Source organism: Peromyscus maniculatus, chromosome 2, assembly GCF_049852395.1.
Source record: "Peromyscus maniculatus bairdii isolate BWxNUB_F1_BW_parent chromosome 2, HU_Pman_BW_mat_3.1, whole genome shotgun sequence".
Classification (NCBI taxonomy): Eukaryota; Metazoa; Chordata; class Mammalia; order Rodentia; family Cricetidae; genus Peromyscus; species Peromyscus maniculatus.
Window position 1 is genome coordinate 160552485 of NC_134853.1, and position 21947 is coordinate 160574431.

At 46.5% G+C, this 21947-nt stretch overlaps 1 protein-coding gene and 1 long non-coding RNA gene across 4 annotated transcripts in view; one reads left to right on the top strand and one right to left on the bottom strand.

Annotated features, from left to right (window-relative positions):
* LOC102907099 (protein DDI1 homolog 2) overlaps nt 1-19025 on the bottom strand; it is a 51944-nt gene extending 32919 nt beyond the window's left edge. Inside the window, exons 1-3 of one of the 3 annotated variants that reach the window (XM_076565608.1) lie at nt 17183-17544; nt 8269-8398; nt 1510-1746 (exon numbers count right to left, since the gene is read on the bottom strand). In XM_076565608.1, the coding sequence (XP_076421723.1) occupies nt 1510-1746; nt 8269-8398; nt 17183-17320 (505 nt within the window). In that variant the 5' untranslated portion in view covers nt 17321-17544. Of the gene's footprint in view, nt 1-1509; nt 1747-8268; nt 8399-17182; nt 17569-19003 lie in introns of those variants that run through there. The other 2 variants (XM_042272258.2, XM_006975455.4) reach the window with 2 other exon arrangements.
* Nucleotides 17173-18180, top strand: LOC143272051 (uncharacterized). The gene is made up of 2 exons (XR_013049435.1): nt 17173-17309; nt 17970-18180. It is a non-coding gene; the product is annotated as an uncharacterized LOC143272051 (long non-coding RNA).
* Nucleotides 19026-21947: the final 2922 nt, after the last annotated feature.

Consider the following 21947-nt stretch of genomic DNA (forward strand, 5'->3'; position numbering starts at 1 on the left):
ATGCACACTTGGATTCCTGTGGCCGGCCAGCCTCACCTCCCTGCTGAAAAGTCAAGGAGCGACCCTTCCGCACAGGAGGTGGATGACACTGAGGATGATAAACGAGGTTTTCCCCTGGTCTACACATGCAACCCCACTTTAAAAAGATGAAAACCAAGCCTGGTGTGGTAGAGGGGCTTGTGCACCAGTCTGGTTATCTGAATGTAATCTCTGGCTCCCCGAAGAGGGCAGGAGAGAAGCAGCCCTTGAGAGCTGTCCTCTACTGTGGCTGTGCTGTGTGCTGTGACGTCTACTATACAAGATGAAGCCTGAGTTTGGACCCCAGAACCCACGAAAAGCTGGTGCAGTCGAACCCATTGGGTGCCAGTGTCTCTACAGTGAAAGACTCCCCAGCAGCTCACAGACCAGCCAGCCTGTTGCACACAGCACAGTGACAAATAGCAGGGAGCCTGCTCTCAAAACAAGGTGGGAGATGAAGACCGACAGCCAAGGCTGTCTTTGACCTCTGCATGTCAGCTGTGGCCACACATGCAGACACACACACACACACAATTTTTTTTAAAAAAAATTGTTTTTCCCAAGACAGGGTGGTGTGAGAGAGAGTGTGTGTGTGTGTGTGTGTGTATGTATGTTTAGCCACACATACAGACACACACAGAGAATTTTTTTTTAAAAAATTGTTTTTCCCAAGACAGGGTGGTGAGAGAGAGTGTGTGTATGTGTGTGTATGTATGTTTAGCCACACATACAGACACACACAGAGAATTTTTTTTTTAAAAATTGTTTTTCCCAAGACAGGGTGGTGAGAGAGAGAGAGAGAGAGAGAGACAGAGACAGACAGAGTGAGAGTGTGTGTGTATGTTTGGCCACACATGCAGACACACACACAGAATTTAAAAAAAATTGTTTTTCCCAAGACAGGGTAGTGTGTATGTGTGTGTGTGTGTGTGTGTGTGTGTGTGTGTGTGAGAGAGAGAGAGAGAGAGAGAGAGAGAGAGAGAGAGAGAGAGAGAGAGAGAGAGGTGTAGTCCTGTAACTAAGCTATTCTAGAACTAGCTCTGTAGACCAGGCTGGCCTTGAACTCACAGAGATTCACCTGCCTCTGCCTCCCAAGTACTGAGATTAAAGTGTGCACCTGGCCAAAATTAATTTTTTTTTCCTGGAGCTAAGGACGGAACCCAGGGCCTCAAGCCCTCTACCACTGAGCTAAATCCCCAACCCCCAAAATTACATTTTTTAAAAAAGAAGCTTGGTGTAGTAGCACAAGTCTTTAATCATAGCACTCTGGAGGCAGAGGCCCAGTTGGATGAAGAGACCCTGAAGATCAAGATGATTTCAATTAAACACAAACATTATTGCCAATTAACCCAGTCTTTGAGATGACATTAGTTCACCTCTCATCAACAGTGGCCTGTTCAACAATCAGAGCAGACAGGAGCCGATGGACTAAAACAATTGCCTGGGTCTTGCACATTTGTTCTGGCACTACTGACACACAAGTGAGCTTACCGAGATCTCCACTGAGCAGAGCTTCTGCCAGGGGTGGGTTACGCTCCTTCAGCAAGGACAGCTCGTGAGGGTTGGCCAGCAGCATGTCTCGGAGCAGGGCTGGGTTGTCTAAGCCTTGAGGAGTCGATGCTACTTCTCCAGGAGATGAGTGCTGAGCCTGTGCTCTGGGCAGCTGGCGCTGTTGGGGATTTGACGTGCCAGGCACAGCTATGCTACTGAAGTCAATCCGGGGTAAGTCTGTTGAGATCAATCAATCAAATGATGGACAGCAGAACAAGTGTTGAAGCAAACAATGCAACAGCCATTCGTCATAGAACAGCAGCAAGTGCTAACCGTAAACTCTGTCTTTTCCCTTGCTCTTCCTCCAAGATGGTGCTCCAAGAGTAAATTAACAGGAAAGAATACCAGAGGGGAGGGGCTCACTGCAGAGACAGCTCAGAGGTTAAGACACTGGCTGCTCTTGCGGAAGACCAGGGCTCAGTTTCCAGCACCCATATGGTAGCTCAAGATGTCCTGCAACTCGGGTTCTAGGAGCATCCCACATCCTCTTCTGACCTCCATGAGGTCAGGCACACACATGCAGGACATATATACATGCAGGAAAACATTCACACACTTTTTTTTTTAAACCTTAAACTAAAAAAGAGCTGGGCAGTGGTAGTGCACGCCTTTAATCCCAGCACTCGGGAGGCAGACACAGGCGGATCTCTGTGAATTTGAGGTCAGCCTGGTCTACACAGTGAGTTCCAGGGCAGTCAGTGCTACACAGAGAAACCCTGTCTTGAAAAACATAAAGAAAGGGAGGGAGGGAGGGAGGGAAGGAGGGAGGAAAGATGAATGAATTCAGTATCAGGCAATGGTAATGACTCCAAATTTGGAATCTATAAAATGTTCCAGAACAAATAAAGGTTTTATTTAAAAATTCTAGCTGGATATAGTGGTGCATGTCTTTAATCCCAGTACTTGAGTTCCAGGCCAGCCTGGTCTACATACTTAGTTCTAAGCTAGCCAAGGCTATATAGTTAAGATACTGTCTCCAAAATAAGAAAAAGGAAAAAAAAAGTTAAATTACAGTTGTTAACTGTGTATGGGGGAGGGAAGGGATGTGAAGTCAGAGGACAACTTCTCAGGGTTCTTTCCTTGCACCAGTGAGCCTCTGGGTCAAACTCAGACGGTCAGGCTTGACAGCAAGCACCTTTAACCACTGAGCCATCTCTCTGGCCCCTTATTTATGTTTTTAGAAAACTAAATCCAAGGGTTGAGATGTGGTTCAGTTGACAGAACAGCTACCCAGCCAAAGCCCTGGGTCCACGCCCCAGGACCACATAAACCATGTGTGACAGGCAGAGTGCACCCCAGGACCACATAAACCGTGTGTGGCAGTGTGCACCCCAGGACCACATAAACTGTGTGTGGTAGTGTGCACCCCAGGACGACATAAACCATGTGTGGCAGTGTGCACCCCAGGACCACATAAACTGTGTGTGGTAGTGTGCACCCCAGGACGACATAAACCATGTGTGGCAGTGTGCACCCCAGTACCACATAAACCGTGTGTGGCAGTGTGCACCCCAGGACGACATACACCGTGTGTGGTAGTGTGTACCTATAATCCTGGTTCTCGGGAGGCGAGGCAAAAGGATTAGAAGTTCAAGGTAAGCCAACACACAGTAAATTTCTGGCCATTTTGGGGATATATGAAACTCAGTCTCAAACAAACAAACAATGCAGACTTGAGATCGAGGCCTATGTTGGTGTTTCAGGACCATACTGCCACTGGGGTAGTGGTGACATCCAGACCCAACATCGAGGACCATGTTGGGGTCCACGGTTCTACTCTGACTGGGGTCTGTGCAGAAGTCCAGGTCCTGCAGCACCAGCAAAGGTCATACAGAGGTCCAAGGTTAGGGCCAAAACCATTCCCACCTGAGCAGCCAGGTCCTCTACTCAGAGCCAGGATGTCGACCTGCCCCAAGCTGCTGCTGAGGACCATGCCTAGGTCTGTGGTTAAGTCACAGCTGGGGTCTGTATGGATGTCTGTGGCCTGTGTCAGCTCATGTGAGGTGACATAGAAACCATATGAGATGAAATCAGAGGGCCCTGATGAGCTGGCCGTAGCCTTCACTGGCCCTGGGAAAGCTAGTCTTGACTCTGCCTGGACACTACAGCAAGAAAACTGGCCCCTGCTTGCTGAAGAGATGGTCTCCACGCCCCCACCATAGGCCAAGGTGAACCCAGCCTGAGGGCACGCATGGAGGAGAGCTGCCTATACCCCCTCGCCTGAGGTCAGTGGCCCCAGGGGCCCAGAATGACAAGCATGCCTACCAACTAAGCCCACAGCAGGGTCTTGGGTTGGCCCACTCTAGCATCTACCCCATCTAGGACCTGCTGGAGCAGGTAAAGGGACTAGTCCTGTGGAACAATACCCGCACGATCTCCAAGACTCATGGCAGCCACAGAATATCCCAGAGGGGTTCTGGTGAGGATCCAGTGATGATGGTGTATCAGAAATCAGAGGCCTTGAACCAGACCAGTGACTCATCACAATAAACATTTCAGTCAAACTGAAGGGACAAAGAGGTGTACTATATGCATGGCACACCGAAGCCTCCAGTGCTACCAGGACGAATGAAGATGTGTCGGAGAAGCAGGAAAGAAGACGACGAAGAAACAAAGATTTTTCTGTTGTAGTTTGCTTTGGTGTTTGTTTTGTTTTTGTTCGCTTGCTTGTGTACTTTGATTTTGTTTCCTTATGTGGGGGGGTGTGGCAGGGATGAGGGGAGGATATGGGGGAGACCAAGAGGTAAACAGAATCGGGGTGCATGATGTGAAACTCCCAAAGAGTCAATAAAGAAGTTAAACTTAAAAAATCAAACAGACAGCCAGGCAGTGGTGGTACACGCTTTTAATCCCAGCACTCGGGAGGCAGAGCCAGGCAGATCTCTGTGAGTTCGAGGCCAGCCTGGTCTACACAGCGAGATCCAGGAAAGGCGCAAAACTACACAGAGAAACCCTGTCTCAAAACAAACAAACAAACAAAAACGAAACAAATCAAAAAACAAAAAAACAACAAACAAATTATACCTTGTCTCAATAACTGCAATTGCCTAATTCTAGATATGGCTCTTCTAGAACAATTTTATTGAACTAGGCATATTGGTGCAAGCTTTTAATCCCAGCACTCAGGAAGCAGAGGTAGGCTTACCTTTGTGAGTCTGAGGCCAGCCTGGTCTACATAGTGAATTCTAGGATAGCCAAGGCTATATAAAGAAACATTGTCTCCAAAATGAATAAATGAATAAAAATTAATTAATTAAAGATTTTATTTACTGTTACTGTGTAGAGTGTATGGTCTATGTGTGAGCATGTATCCCAGTGCACACCCATTGTCTTAGTCACTGTTCTATTGCTGTGAAGAGATGCTATGACCACGCCAACTTTTACAAAAGAAAACATTTAACTGGAAACTTGCTTATAGTGTGAGAGGCTTAGTCTATTACCATCACGGCAGGGAGCATGGTGGTATGCTGGAGCAGGAGCTGAGAGCTCCATCCTGATCCAGAGGCAGAGAGGCAGAGAGAGACAGAGACAGAGAGACAGACAGACAGACTCTGGGCTTGGCAAGGGCTTTTTGAAACCCCAAACCCCATCCCCAGTGACACACTTTCTCCAAAAGGTCACAACTCCTAATCCTTCCAAATAGTTCCACTCCCTGGCTAAGCATTCAAAAACCAGCCTATGGAGGCCATTTTTATTCAAATTACCTCACCCAATCAGTTCTCTTCTGTCACCTTAATGTGAATTTTGGGACTCAAGCTCGGGTTGCCAGGCTTGTACCGAGCCATCTTACTGGCCCACACGTGGTTAGTAAGAGACACCCGAGGGCTGGAGAGCTGTCTGGTAGTTCAAAGCACTTGTATAGTTGTACTAGCTCACAGCTATGCTTAATTCTACTTCCAGGAGCTCCGACATCCTCCTCTGAAATCCACGGTGTAGGCACACATGTGGTGCATCTACACAGTCTAGATGCCCTAGAACTGGAATCACAGACAATCGTGAGCTGTCATGTGGGGACTGTGATTGAACCCAGGTTCTCTGGAAGAGCAGCCAATGCTCCTAACCACTGGGCCATCTCTCCAGCCCTGGATGTGCTGCTCTGTTGAAAAGTCAGGCACTTGGGTAAAGAAAACTGTATGGAACAAGTGCACAACATAAACACTTCATGTCAAATTCTGCACAGCTAAGCACTGAATGAGGAAGTTCTTTGTACCTCTTTGAATTTTTAGTTTCACCTGTGCATCCCAGACACACATGGTCCTGAAAAGGAAGTGAGCATAATTGTTGTTTTGTTTTTGTTTTTTTTTTTTTGGTTTTTCGAGACAGGGTTTCTCTGCGTAGTTTTGCGCCTTTCCTGGAGCTCACTTGGTAGCCCATGCTGGCCTCGAACTCACAGCGATCCGCCTGGCTCTGCCTCCCGAGTGCTGGGATTAAAGGTGTGTGTTACAATTAAAGGGCATAATTGTTTTACAGGACTGAAGAACTGAAGAGCAGGAGTTTTTCATCTCAGGTTCTGGATTTTTCTAGAACTTCATTCTTCACACATGAGCCCTCACAATGTACGACTCCACTGCCATGAAATGCCCAGAACAGTAAACAAAGAGAAAAGGAAACCTCTCAGAGTGTAAGGAAAACAGAGAGTGGCTTAGGGTTCCCCATGCTCAATGAACTAAATAGAGACTATAACTACACAACTGTGAATCATCGTCTACAGCCACTGAATGTTATCCTGGAAACAGGTGAAATGTGTGGTGTGTGGATTTTATCTCGATAAAGCCCTTTGTGCTTCAACTACAAAAAGAGAAAGCTTACACTCAAGTAAGTCACTGTCTTAAAACAGAGGCCAGTTGTCAGCCAGTGGGTGTGTGTTGAGAAGGGTCATATAGGACAAAACATTTAAGCAATGGAAAGGTGAGTGACTGGCAGGCTCCCTGGGGAGCTGCTGTCCCTACCAACCACCAAAACTACGTGGGTGGGGCTGCCTCTGCAGCGGGAGAAGCTTATCTCCACCTGACAGTCCATCTTGCCAGTCCACTCACTTCAGAATTCTGAAAAATTTGTTTACTTCATTAAACCAGATCTCCACATATACCCCTCCCCTCACAGCAACCTACTGGCTACATTGTCCATATAGAAACACCGAAGAAAACAATAAAACACACAAACAAAAACAAAACCAATACAGGGACTCTCTAGTCTAGTACCAACCACCTCACAAAGTACCTGAGGGAAGATTTGGTTTTTACTGACTGGCAAACTCAAACTGCTATTCTTCCTAAAGCAGAAGCCCAAGGGACGGATGAAAGTCCAGAACTGATAAGTGAGTGCCCGAAGATGGTCTCGAAGTCTGGAGGAAGCACTGTGCTCCATTCTGCAGTCTGCTGTCACCTAACACACTTCTCAACCTAGTACCATAAACTTTCAAAACAGGAGACCTAGAGGCTATAAATACTACCTGAAAATTTCACCAAAATACAGTAGGCAGCAGGGTGGGGGGAAAAGACACATTTCATCATGTAGTTCCACATCAGGGCTTGGAAACTCTGAGTCATGAGCCCCTTTGAGTAGCTAAAGGAAGCTATGGGCCCTCTCAGCATCAAGCACATATGTGTCCACTCCCACACAGTCCTGCATACTTTACAGACACAGAAACCTCCTAAACCTAAATGCAGGCTCCAGACTACGAACACAGAGCCTGGCTGAATGTGTGGGTGCATGCCTGTAATTCCAGTCTTCAGGAGTCTGGAGGCCAGCTTGAGTCATACAGAAAGTTCCATGACCGCTCTGGGTTTGAATCCATCTTTAAAACAAAACAAAAAGCCATGAGGTCTGGAGCGATAGCTCAGTGGTTAAGAGTGATTTTTTTCCCCCAGAGCTGAGGACCGAACCCAGGGCCTTGCACTTGCTAGGCAAGCGCTCTACCACTGAGCTAAATTTCTGATGGCTACTAGCACACATGTAAGGTAGCTCATAACCACCTTTAATTCCAGTTCTAGGAGGCTCTCATACTGCTGATGTCTGTGGGCACCTGCACTCAGGTGTAAAAACCTCCACACAGACACACACGTAATTAAAAATAATTAAATCCAGTTCCAGAAGATCTGACACCCTCTTCTGACCTTCACAGCAACTGCATGCACACAGGAGACATACGGAGGCAAAATAGCCATACATATAAAAATAACATTTTAAACTCCCCCCCCAAACAAGGTTTCTCTGTGTAGCCTTGGCTCCTTTCCTGGAACTCACTCTGTAGCCCAGGCTGGTCTCGAACTCACAGAGATCCACCTGCCTCTGCCTCCCGAGCGCTGGGATTAAAGGCGTGTGCCACCACCGCTCGGCAAATGTATCATTTGAAAAAGAGATCTTTACAAAGGGAAGAAAATTCCCCATTCTAAATGGTGCATCAAGACTAATAGCAGTGTCAGGTAGGAACCCAAACTTGGTGCTCCAACCACTTAAATCTGCCAAGTTTGGAATAACAGAAAAAGTACCACTTCAATCACTTTTTACTTACTAGCTACACAACTCTGATGACATCACCTCTTGATGAGGTAAAGCTAGGTTAATTATGACACCTACCTTACTAAAGAGGAGACTGATTTAGAAATCCAATGACCTGTCAAGGTTATGCAGCAGGCAGGCAGTCTACACCATGCTAGTCTGACATTTGTAATAGAAGGTGATGAGTATTGGTCTTACTTGAGAACTGCACTGGAGGACGAGGGTCTGCATTCTCCTTCTGTCGCAAAATTACAACATCTCCATCTTTCAAGCCGTAAGAAGCCAGGGATCTGTGGTTGTCGGTGAGAGGTCTTTCTGCGTAGACAATCTGCAAGGGAGATCCAGTGGTATAAAGTATGGAGAAGCAACATGATACCACTTTTCCTCTTCATCATGTTCCCTGCTCAAGACTCTTCCATGGGTCCCCATCACGCCTAAAAGGAAACCCAAAATCCTGCCTGTCTCCTACTAGGCCCAAAGGATTTGGCTGATGGCCAGCTCTGACCTCATCCTACTGCTCATCTCATTGTTCCAATGAGACACACATTTTCTTCCTCTCAGGCGGTTTCTTCCTCTACCTGAGGACCATTCTTTCTCCTGTCACTTTGTTTAGGTCTCTGATCAAGTGTTATTTCAGTGTTCTTCCCTGAAACCACATTTAAAGTGTACCCTGGACATGGGCCGTGGGTGTAGCTCAATGACATTGCATCTCCCTTACACCCACAAGACCCTGGGTTCCATTCCTAATGACACAATGTATTTTGAAGTAAACTATACTTTTCTCACCTGATATACTATATTGATCTGCTCAACTAAAAGGTAGGCTATGTGGAACGTGATTTTGTTCAGCTGCCCATCACAGATGCTTAGGACAAATCCTGTTATGTAACGAGTGCCCAGAAGTCTGCTCAAGTAAAGGATGCATTGATTCATATAGTAAGGAATTTAGCTTTCATTCTGAGCAACCATGGAAATAGGGATGACATGTTCTGGGTATGTCTGCTACAAGGTAAATAATGTATACTTTTAGCTAGGTATGGTGGCACACGCCTGTAATTTCAACACTAAGAGGCCAAGGCAGAAAACCACCTTGAGTATCAGGCCAGCCAGGGCTACAGTGAGATAGTGTCTCAAAAAAACCCACAAAACTAAAGCCCAGTATACATGTAACAATAATTATAAAAAGGTCATGAATGGGTGTGTGTGGAAATGATGCAAACACAGTACTCAATGATCAAATTCTCAAAATAAATAAATAAAATGTTTAAAAAATGTATTTTAAAAATCTGAGAAAGAGATAATAAAGAAATTCAGAACCAGGAATGGTGGTGCACGCTTTTAGTCCCAGCACTTGGGAAGCAGAGGCAGCAGGATCTCTGAGTTTGAGGCCAGCCTGGTCTACAAAGCAAATTTCAGGACAGAGAAGCCCTATCTTTAAAAACAAAACAAAAAACCAAGGAAAGAACTTCAGGAAAAAAGGCAAGTGTGTTTTTCAGCCGCGAAGCAAACCTACAGCCGTGGTTAACGACTGGAACACAGCAGGTGCAGGGGAAGTGAGCCGGCACCGGCAGGACCCTCTCCCAGTTTTACTGCTCTCATGTTTATGAGAAAAACCAACAGAAAGATGAACACGTTGAGCTAGGTCCTGTTAACAGAAACACTTTCCATGGTTCCCACATAAAAGCAGAGTGTACTGTGAGGGAAGAACGGAGCACACAGGAGCACAGAGACTTCACCACGCAAGGGTAGAAACTGTCCCTATGTCGTCCTGTACACCACAGACACACTGGGGCTTGGCACAGCTTGCTCCCTAAGCGTTTGCTCTGCTCTGGGCCACAAACTGAGCAACCTGAGCTGGGTACTAACTCAGCCAGAACTCTGGGAGGGGCCTGTCACTAAGAGGCCAGGAGTCAAATTTCTTGTGTCAAGCAGGCCACCAGGACTGGTCACCACAGATGTCCCCTCCACTTCTTTTTCCATGCTTGGGCTGAACTCAGGGCCTTGTACCTGCTGGGCAACTTGTCTAACACCAGCCTCCCTGTCTGTTCACGTGTTCTCTTGGCAAAGCCCCTGGGAACAGAACAGGCAAACATCACTTACTTAGCCCTTCTCTGCATTTGCTGTCAATCTGCTCCCAAGTTCGAGCTGCAATGAGCAAAAAAACCAATCCTCCAAAACTGAATCCTTCTGGAGACAAGAAAGCAGAACTTGTCTGTCCAATTTTACAAGTTTTATGCCTGACTAAAAATGCCTGCAACCATCCCTGCCACCTTGTCATGACACTTATCCAAGTGCGTATCTCAGACTTACTGGAGGTAGGAAACAACTGATTCTTTTTTCTTTTTGGTAATACAATGGAGCGCTGTACTACATGTAATTTGTGGGGGTGAGTCGAAAACAACCATAACTAGGGTCTCAGGCTGAGGTGTATTGGGTGGCATCAACACAACTGAGCCACTGTGATGAGATCACGAATAGCCCATGGCCTTCCCTAGTGTCTCAGGTTCAGTGAGTCAGCTGTAATGTATTTAAAGGCTCATGACTCGCCTCCCAAGGCAGATACTTGCTAGAAAATGTCTTCATTTATAAAGAACCAAACTCAGTAAGATGAGAACAATTTAAGGATGAGGCTTGGTTCAGTGGGAGAGCATCTGCCTGGCATGGAAGAGCTCAGCACAAGACTACTGAATTCTCTTCCAGTGGGACATAATATGGAAATCCAAACTTAAAGAGCATCCTGCTACCACTGAGCGAAACTATACTGGGCTAACACACCAAGTCCACCCTTTCCCACTTAGCCCTCACACTGTCTCACTGAGTGTCACAGCCATTTTAACAGGGATCATCTGTCCAATTTTATGGACCAGAAGACAAAGAGACCACACAGCTATTAAGAGAACTGACACTGATGTTCTATGTGCTTGACATTAAAAATGATATTCTTGCTGGGCAGTGGTGGGGCACACCTTTAATCCCAGCACTTGGGAGGCAGAGGCAGGCGGATCTCTGTGAGTTCGAGGCCAGCCTGGTCTATAAAGCCAGTTCCAGGAAAGGCTCCAAAGCTACACAAAGTAACCCTGTCTCAGGGGGAAAAAATAAAAATAAATGATATTCTTTTCCAGCACATCAAAGCAGCCTCAGGAACTGGCTTCTAAGCCAGACTTCATCACTAAGGATCTATACCTCTACTGGCAATACCTGCCCTGCTATGTGAAGCCCCTGGGTTCAATTCTGAGTATGGGGTATGGGATATACACACAGTTTTTGTTCTAAACATCAAATAACACTGGGGCTGGCGGGGGATGTAGGTCATGGTGCAGGACTGCACAGGACAGGACAAAGGAGAGACGCAAAGAGACACTGCAGTGTCTAGTGTCTTCTTACTCGGCCTACTTTTCATTTTTATTTACTTTCTGACTTTTTTATGTGTATGAATGTTTGCCCTTCACATACATAATGTATATTACTTGCATGCGTGGTGCCTGTGGAAGCCAGAAGAACAGTGTCTGATTCTCTAAAACTAGAATTATAAATGTTTGTGAGCCACCATGTGGGAGCTAGGAACTGAATCCAGCCCTCTGCAAGAGCAGCCAGTGCTCTTAACTGCTGAGCCATCTTTCCAGCCCATTTCTCATTTTTAAAAGGATGGCAACAGAAGCCAAGAGTGGTAGCAATCACCTTTAATCCCAGACTGGGGAGGCAGAGAGAGGTGGATCTCTGTATCTCTCTAAGTTTGAGGCTAGCCTGTTCTACATAGAAATACAGGACAGCCTGAGCTACACAGAGAAACCCTGTCTCAAAAAAAAAAAAAAAAAAAACTAAGGGAGAGAGGGACAAGAAAAGGGATGGCAACATGATTAATGAAGTGGTAAGTTCTATATCGCCATTGACATCAGACGTGTATAATGTGTACAAGCTATGGAATATCTGACCCAATTCCCTCAAAAATGGGTTGATTAGTTACTTGGGCATTGATGTCTGTTTGGCCCTGGTTTCAGGATTTGGATCATGGTCAGGAGGACACAGCAAAGAACTGTTCACATCATGGCAGGCCAAAGTGAAAAGCAGACACAGGAAGACACGTCCCAAGGACATGCTTTCAATGACTCTTCCTCCTACCAGACCCCACTTCTTTTCACCATCTCCCAATAATGCCATCATATTATGAATTCATCAAAGGATTAGTTGTTTTTGTTTTCCCAGACAGGGTTTCTCCATGTAGTTTTGGTGCCTGTCCTGGGACTCACTCTGTAGACCAGGCTGGCCTCAAACTCACAGAGATCCGCCTGCCTCTGCCTTCTGTACAACAGAACTCTACACTTTCAGGTGTAAATCTGCAGAACTGTTGCAGCAGCTAATACTTACAACAGAGGAATATTAGAACCTCACTCTAACATGAGATTCCAGCCAGGCAGTGGTGGCGCACACCTTTAATCCCAGCGCTCGGGAGGCAGAGGCAGGTGGATCTCTGTGAGTCTGAAGCCAGCCTGGTCTACAGAGTGAGCTCCAGGACAGCCAGAGCCACACAGAGAAACCCTGTCTCAAAAAAAAAAGATGCGATTCCAACCTTAAACAATCAACACCTAGCAACAGACTCAACAATGCAATCCGAAAACCTTAAAGTATGACATCAAATGTTTTCTGGTCCCTGAAGAAGAGCCTTCACTTAATGGTTAATGGGGTGGGTGGGATGTCACTTTTATCCTTTTTGACAGTGCTGGGAATCAAAGGTGTAGCAGGGAAGCTCTACCAGAGCTCCTACCCCCAACCCAGTAGACCTTATTTTTTTTTTAAACAAGGTCTCTCTACTTCCTATTCGACCAGGTTAGACTAGAGACCCACCTGTGTCTGCCTCCCGAGTGCTGGGATTAAGGTGTGAACCACCATGCTCAGCACCCAAACAAAAACCTGTTTTTTGAGACAGGTTCTCACTATGTAGCCTTGGTTGGCCTGAAACCACAATGGAGACCAGGCTGGCCTTGAAATGTGAGTCTCAAATAACAACAAACAAAAACTATCCAAACAACAAACTAACACCCAAATTGCAGGTATCTCTGAGTTATGAGGAATGAGTGAGTGGTTGCATTCTTTATTCTTTTCAGTGTTACATAACCTTTCTATCATGACTATTCAGTATTTACCTGGGGGGGGGGGGGAGATTACTTAAGGAAATAAACCAAAACTAGCCACAATAGAAACTTTCAGTTTCCATGGTTTAAAATAACATTTTTGTAAACCACACACGGGCTGTGTGAAAAGTGGCATTTCCAGGGTCACAGTTACTGCTGTTAGTTGCCACTTAAACATGCCTTTCACTGATGATCCTTCCATTCTGTACAGGCTTTTACTCCATGCTACCTATAGAAGTGAATTATGTGTCAAAAATAACAAGACATTAATTTAACGTGAAGCTAAGTTCTGATAATTGCTTGAAGTTGGCCCAGCCAAGCCTGCATCAAAGCATCACCCTGAGCCTGTCTGGCTGCCAAGCCCACACTTGCAATGAGGGAGAACATGTCCTGCTTTAATCACAGTACAGAAGATGGTTTCTATTCTAAATTTATTGTCACTGCATTAGAACTACTATAATCAGACTAGAGCTGTTAGGAAAATTAACGTCTTTTCTAAGTGTCTTGTGCACAAATGATGCTCCCTGGGCAGGACAGGCATGTGACAACTAAAAAGCGTAGGAAAGAAAGCACGAGCATTTTCACTTCTATTTATTTAAAATTTTTTTTTTTAATTTAGACTTATTTATGTGTACTATGCCTGCATGTATGTATGTGTACTATGTGCATGTCTAGTGCCCACAGAGGCCAGAAGAGGGTGTTGTGAGCCACTGTGTAGGTGCTGGGAATCAAACCTCTGTAAGAGCAACAAGTGCTCTTAATTGTTATCTGTCTCTTCAGTCCCATTTCCATTTATTCTAGTTTATTCTTTGGGGCGGGGTGGTTTGAGACAAGATTTCTCTGGGTAGCCCTGCCTGTCTTGGAACTCTCTCTGTAGACCAGGCTGGCCTCAAACTCAGAGATCCGTCTGCCTCTGCCTCACAAGTTTTGAGATTAAAGGTGTGGGCCAACCCTCTCCCCACTTATTTTATCCTTCTTAAATTCTATTTTGCATGTTTATAATGTAATTATCACTTAATGTATGTATGTATGTATGTATGTATGTATGTATGTATGTATGCACATAATATAACTGAACTGGAGAGATGGCTCAGAGGTTAAGAGCACTGCCTGTTCTTCCAGAGGTCCTGAGTTCAATTCCCAGCAACCACATGGTGGCTCACAACCATCTATGAGATTTGATGCCTTCCTCTGGCGTGCAGGCATGCTTGCAGATAGGACACTGTATACATAATAAATAAATAAATAAATAAATCTTTTTTTAAAAATGTAACTGATATAGTATATGCACATATATAACTTAGCTGTAACTGCTCTGTACCATATAACAGAATATGCACAACATGTATAGTAAATAAAACAGCCATTTATGTAATTTATGTATAAGGTACTGTGAGCATGATCTCAAACACTTGACTTATGGAGGTACAGGTTATAGCATGAGGACAATCAATTTAGAACAGAAACCATCTCCACCGCACATGTGGTTAAAGCAGGGCATGCTCTATCTCAGTGCGAGTGCCACCCAATAGGCAAGGAGGGCTCTGTAAAGTTCATCCATGTTTGGACACCAGTGGCATGGAGTCAGAAACAGGTGAGGGAATGGGGATGGGAAAATTAAAGCCCAGTGAAGGAGACAGACTGGAAGAAATCTGAGGGGAAGGGACAAGTCAGAAAAGCTGGTTGGGGAGCTCAAATAAGAAATGACTGGGAAAAATAAAACAAAAACCAAATCAACCAACCAAACAAAAGATGGCGTTACTTTTATGATCCAAGGAAAGGAAGTGACTCAAGTGTCTGGGGTGGATCCTGTTCCTGCCTGAGGGGGGCTCGGCAATGAACTAGACAGGCGACCCCCAACCCCCAGAGTGCTTTAAAAAAAATCAGTTCTTAAAATAGACACTGTGTTGTCAGGTTACATAGAGCCAACAGCACTAACTTGAAAAACAGGGTGCTGTTTACAGCTATCTAATACAGGCTTAACACTAGTTGGAGCACACTAATTTGGGTCGGGAAGAAAGTAAATACCAAATGTTAATGCTAGCAGTGGAAGAATCTGGCGCTAGCCTAATTGTTCAAGTAGCACCCCTAAAGCCCCAAGGTGGCAGAAGACAGTGCCCTCTTTAGTCATACAATTAGCTTTCAATCTGATACCCTAACTTACTTAAAACTCTTTTTACAGACATCTGAGTGCCACCGCCTGGGGTTGGGGGAGTTGGGGTGGGGGAGGGGATATAACCCAGTAGTAGACCGCTTGCCTGGCAGACGGAAACAATGTCCACCTCTGTTCACTGTCAAGTCGTACTGACAAATTCAACTTAAAATTATTTCCAATCAGCTGGCAATTAGAACTTGGGTAATTAAACAGCTACACACAAAAGAACAACTGAAAACAAAACAAACCTTCAAAAACTGAAAAGTGAGGCTGGGCATGGTAGTGTATACTTATAATCCCAACAGTAAGGAGCCTGAGGCAGGAAGATTGTTGTTTGAGGCCAACCCTGGCCCCATAGTTGAGACCTTGTCTCAAAAACAAAAGAGCTGGTTGCCATAGCTCAGGCCTCCAAAAACTTGGGAAGCAGAGTCAAGAGGGACTCTGAGTTTAGGTGAGAGCCAATCTGAACTATATGGTGAGACCTGCCTCAAAAAACAACCAATCAAGCCAGGTGGTGGTGGGACACACCTTTAATCCCAGCACTCAGGAGGCAGAGGCAGACAGATGTGTGTGAGTTCGAGGCCAGCCTGGTCTACAGAAGTTCTAGGGACAACCAGGCAACACAGAGAAACACTGTCTTGAACCTTGAACGCCGCCCCCAATCAATCAATCAATCTTCAAAAAGGCTGATATTCCCCCTCTCTAATCTCTCTAGTCTTAGTTTGCCATTGACACGAACATGGGGTTTACCAACAGGAACTGAGTACTAGGTTTCTGTGAGTTAATTTTTTCTATGGAAATTAGGGGAACTGTTTAATCTCTACCTTTTGCCAGACTGTGTATGTGAGTGACACCTTGTTCCCTAAGACTGATCCTTCCAGAAAAAAAAGTTGTATGCCAAGGTTCTAAAGTTCATATTGTGTAAAGGAATCATACTTCTGAACAAAATATTGACACGTTTATCATAAGTCAGGGCAGAACAAGCAGGAGTTGGGCAATAGTTTTTGGAACTATTTCATAACTGCAGAAGGAAATCCAGATTTACATTCTGGGGCCTTGGGAGTCGTCTATAATTTTCTAATGTTTAGACTACGCCCAGCAAGGCCCACTCTGGGTAGAATCTGTTTTAGTGCAAAGGTTACAGAATAGTCCACCTATTGTGCTTGATAAAGACTATTAAGAGCTGCAAAGCATTTTAAGAATATATTTTCTTGTTAGAACATAAGAGGGGCTGAACTCCTTGCCACCGAGTCCCGCGGAGATCTTCAGACAGTAGGCCATTTTCAAGCTCATATCCTTCGAAAGCACTGAGCTTTGTACTAACCCAAATGAACTGGGACCAGAAAGGAGGAGGGCTTTGGCCTGAGAGAAGCAAATAGACTGAGTTGGCCTAACCATCACTTAAAAAAATAATAATAATAAATTAACCAGAAACACATGCCGTAGGGAAAAGCATTTCTAGAGACGTCAGAGGCAGAACGAGTCTCAAACTTTCCCGAACCTCACTTTGAACTAACTACAAATCTGCAAGCTCCCAGGTAAACTGCACATACTGAAGCAGAAACTCGGTACAAACAAGCAAACCCCAGACCAGCGTCTATCTCCCAGGGATCCAAACTGGTATTTCTGGTCGGAGAAGCAGGAGGTACGTGATGAGGACCCAGGGCTCCCGAGGGCCAGAAGGTGGAGAGGGCCGTCCACCCGTGCACGTGTCCCCCTCGCTGCAGTGGGTGCATCTAGGGGCGGGCGGCTGCAGGGACTCGGCCCCCGCCGCCCCCCAACTCCCCGGCTGCAGAGTCTGGAGGCCCCGCTCGCTGCCCCAGCGTACCTGGCTCTCGGCGGCGGGGATGCCGGACTCGAGCTCGCACAGCGCGCGGAAGTTATGCAGCTCGAAGTCGGCGTCGACCTGGAGGGAAAAGGTCACCTCGGAGAGGTCCCTCCGCACACAGTACACGGTGAGCAGCATGGCCCGGGCCCGACCCGGCTCGGCTCGGCCCGGCCTGGACGCTGGGCGGAGGGTAGGCGGTGGCGGGGGGCCTGGCGGGAGCTGCGGGAGGGCGGCGGGCGCGGGCTGCTCGCTCCCTCGCTCCTTCCCTCCCTCACACGCGCGCAGTGACTCACTCGCTCCCGCCCTCAGCAGCCAGCACGGCCGCCGCCACCCGCCTGCGAGGCCGTCTGCCTGCCGGCCTGCCTCCCACCGCTACCGTCAAGCGCGGGCCGCCCGGCGCCCCGCCCCGCCGCAACGCGGCTGCCGTAAAGCGCTCCTGGCTTGCAGCCGCCTTCGCGACGCGCGGGGTGTGGGGCGGGGCTGAGGAAGCCTGTCCGGGAGGAACGCGGGGGTGGGGGAAAGCCACTATTGGTTGACTTAATAACTGAATTCGTGAGCACTCCGCAATCTCAGTTATTCAGCCAACAGGCCCCTACTGTGCGCGGATATGAAAGTGGATGAGAGATCCGAGTCCTCACTCTTGACTCTCCATCTGCTTTGGGAGACTTAAGCAAGCAGATCTGAAACATCTTTCAAAATGGAAACGAGCATTATAATAGTAACTCGCTTTCGTCTTGGTAATTAACGTAGGACGGAAACCTCACTCCTTCCTTTGTCTGATCCCTAGGTCTCACTTTGCTGTGGAAGGAAATAGGAAGCAGGATGGCTGTGCATGCCGCAAGAACTTCAGTTTGCAGAAAAGGGAGAATTTCTAGGTGCTGACTTTTTACAAAGACAGAATGGAGAAGCTGGGCCCCAAGGGCAATGCTGGTACCAAGGACCGAGTGACAGAAAGCCCAGCTACTGTACAAATAAATGGCAAATTGCAATGAAAACAACATCCTAAGAGCCTTTCAAAATGGAGTTGGGAAACGAGGTTTCTGAGGACGTCAGGTGCCCCACTGGTCACCTTCACACTTTGTGTCATCTAAAAGAGATGATTAACTCATGCCTAGACATTTAATGGGCATCAAGATGCTATTGTTGTATGAATCGTTTCTTGAAAAAGTTTAAATTTTGCTGGTCGTTGTGGCAAATGTCTTTAATCCAAATCCAGTTTTGATTTTTTTCCAGACAGGATTTCACTGTGTGGTTTTGGAGCCTGTCCTCACACTCGCTCTGTCGACTAGGCTGGCCTCGAACTCACAGAGAGCCGCCTGCCTCTGCCTCTGCCTCTGCTGAGCCAGGTCTCTAGCAGCCCCTACCCTGTTTTTGAGAGAGGGTCTCACTATGTAGCCCTGGAACTTACTATGTAGACCAGGCTGGTCTTGAACTTACAGAGATCCACCTGCCTCTGTCTTCCAAGTGCTAGGATTAAAGGAATGCACCACCACGCTGGCTTGAAGAAATCAGTCACATACAGCCTTTTATACAACTCCAATTCTTTCCCAATTCCAATGGAGTTTCTCTACTCACCCATTTCAGATCAAATTTTCCCTGCTTGCTTTATTTGCAACACTGACTCTGCACTCTATGAACTTGTTACACCTGAATTGTAATTCCAACTCCCAAGGAAGTCCTTTAGTTTTCTAAGTTTGAGTTGATAGATGCTATCTGGGACTTTACCAAATAAGGGTTTGTTTTCTCACAGGCTAGGGGCCTGGACAGGCAGCTGCTCCAGTTCATTGGCTCAATGCACAAGGGCCAATGCCTTTCACCTACCTCTAAGGATGTAACAATTCTCTTGGCCTTTCCCCAAAGATTGCAAAGTGGCTGAAGTCTCCACACCATGAGTCATTTTCTTGTCCAAGGTTGGCGCTTGCCTAGATCTATCAGCAGACTTTTGGCTGGTATCTTACTGGACAGACCTGTGTCCAGTAGCTGTACGAGAGGCTAGGAAAGCAAGCATTTAGTGTTTAGCATTTTCAACAAGCTTTAATGGATGCTGTCCATTAAAGCATAATGCTTTCTAAAGCAGAGGGGGTTTAAAACAGTTTGTTTGTTTGTTTTGGTTTTTTGAGACAGGGTTTCTCTGTGTAGCTTTGCGCCTTTCCTGGAACTTGCTTTGGAGACCAGGCTGGCCTCGAACCCACAGAGATCTGCCTGCCTCTGCCTCCCAAGTGCTGGGATTAAAGGCATGCGCCACTACCACCCGGCTAAAATAGGTTTTAAATTAGGTACATTCGACAGGACTTTCAAATGTATGTATATATACATATATATAATTTTTTAAAGTGTATAGCGTTTTTGCCTGCATGTCTGTACCATATGTGCCCCCCATGTGTCTGCCTGATGCTCTGGAGTCCAGGAGAAGGTATCAGGTCCCCTGGAATTAGAGCTGCAGATGTTTGTGAGCCACCACGTGGGTGCTGGGACCTGAACCTGGGTCCTCTGCAGAAAGGACAAGTACTCTTGGGGGCGGAGCCACCTCCACAGCCTCTCTGTGACGTTTTTTCCACTAGTGCTCGGGTTCCTGGTTCTGGAAGAACTTATTTTCCTACCATGGCCATCACAATCCCCCCCATCCTGTATGTTTTTCCTCCCATTAAGAAGTGGCATGTGGCTGGGCCGTGGTGACACATGCCTTTAATCCCAGCACTCGGAAGACAGAGACAGGTGGATCTCTCTGAGTTCAAGGCCAGCCTGGTCTACAGAACTAGTTCCAGGACAACTAGGGCTATTACACAGAGAAACCCTATCTCAAAAAAACAAAACCAGGGGTTGGGGATTTAGCTCAGTTGTAGAGCGCTTGCCTAGCAAGCGCGAGGCCCTGGGTTCGGTCCTCAGCTCTATTAAAAAAAAAAAGACCAAAAAAAAAAGAAAAAAAAAAAGACAAAAAAAAATAAGCCGGGCGGTGGTAGCGCACGCCTTTAATCCCAGCACTCGGGAGGCAGAGGCAGGCGGATCTCTGTGAGTTCGAGGCCAGCCTGGGCTACCAAGTGAGATCCAGGAAAGGCGCAAAGCTACACAAGAGAAACCCTGTCTCGGAAAACCAAAAAAAAAAAAAAACAAAACCAAAAAGAAGAAGAGGCACGTGGGATGTGGCTGGAGAGATGGCTCAGGAGTTAAGAGCTCTTGTTTCTCTTTTAGAAAAGCTTGACTCAGTTCCTAGCACCCATGTTGGGTGGCTTGCAACAGCCAGAGGACCCAATACTCTCTTCTTGTATCCTTGGGTACTGCATTCACTTGGTGCATATATATACACATAGGCACATGCATACACGTATACAATCAGTCTTAAAAGAAAAAAAGTGATATGTGGGCATGATGGAGCACGTCTGTAATCCCAACGCTTTGGAGGCAGAATTGAGAGGACTGCCAGTTTTAGGCACCTGACCACATATTGACCTCGTGTCTCAAGACAGGGTGGGAGATGGGGGTGTAACTCAGCTGCTAGAGTGCTTACCTAGCATGCACACACATGCCTGTGACCCCAGCACTCTGGAGCCAGAAGCAGGACAATCAGAAGATCAAGACCACTCTCAACTAAAAAGAGAGGTTGAGACCAGTTTGGCTCAGAAAATAAAGAAGTCCCTACATTTGAATTGTGGTGTAGACTGACTCTGTGTGACAGTTTGAATTATGGTGTAGACTGAGTCTAGGCAAGTGACACGGTACGGCTTCTGACCTTAAGTCTGAATGGCATTTAACCTGGTTCTCTTAGACAGTTAGCTCTTGGGAGCCAGTAAGGACGCTCAAATTATCTCTTGAAGTGAGACCACCACGGAGAAAACACCTGGCTATTTCAGGCAACAGCTTAGCTGAGGTCAAAGCCACTCAGCAGGAAAAACCCAGCAAGTATCTGAGTTTAGAACCTTCCAGATGAACTTAGCCCCAGCCACTGAGTCACCGGCAGCCTTTGAGACTTTGCAGTTGAGGCTCCAGACTTCTCAGAGCCATCTCCTCGGTACGCTGTACTCTCTCTGAAGTTCTGGCTCCCAGAATCGGTTGATCAAAATGAAATGCAATTGTGAATTAAAACCACAAGGAGGTACCGCTCACCACGGTGGCTATGGTGCCAAATGCAGATGAGAGCAGGGGGAGTTTATTGTATTTTAGTTTTGGTGCCTGTTCTGGATCTCGCTCTGTAGACCAGGCTGGCCTCCAACTCACAGAGATCTGCCTGCCTCTGTCTCCCGAGTGCTGAGATTAAAGGCATGCGCCATGGCCACACGGCAGGAATTTATGAATTTGGCTTCCTCTGAAGGAATTCCTTGATCCCTTCAGGTAGTGACATTGACATAACCAGCTGAGTTATTTTTTTTGTTTGTTTGTTTGTTTTTTTCGAGACAGGGTTTCTCTGTAGCTTTGGAGCCTATCCTGGAACTTGCTTTGTAGACCAGGCTGGCCTCAAACTCACAGAGATCCACCTGGCTCTGCCTCCCAAGTGCTGGGATTGAAAGCATGCGCCACCACTGCCTGGCTTTGTTGTTGTTGTTTTGTTGTAGCTGAGTTCTTATATTCCTGTGGGCCGTAGTATGATGGGTACAGAGTTTCTTTGAGGGATGATAAAAATGTCCTAAGATTGATTGTGGTAAAGATCATATAACCCTGTTAAGCTGAGCTGGCGTGATGGTGCACACCTGTAATCCCATCACTCAAGAGGCTAAAGTGGGAGGATGGGAAGTTCAAGGCCAGCCTGCATCCATTGTAAAACCCTGTCTCA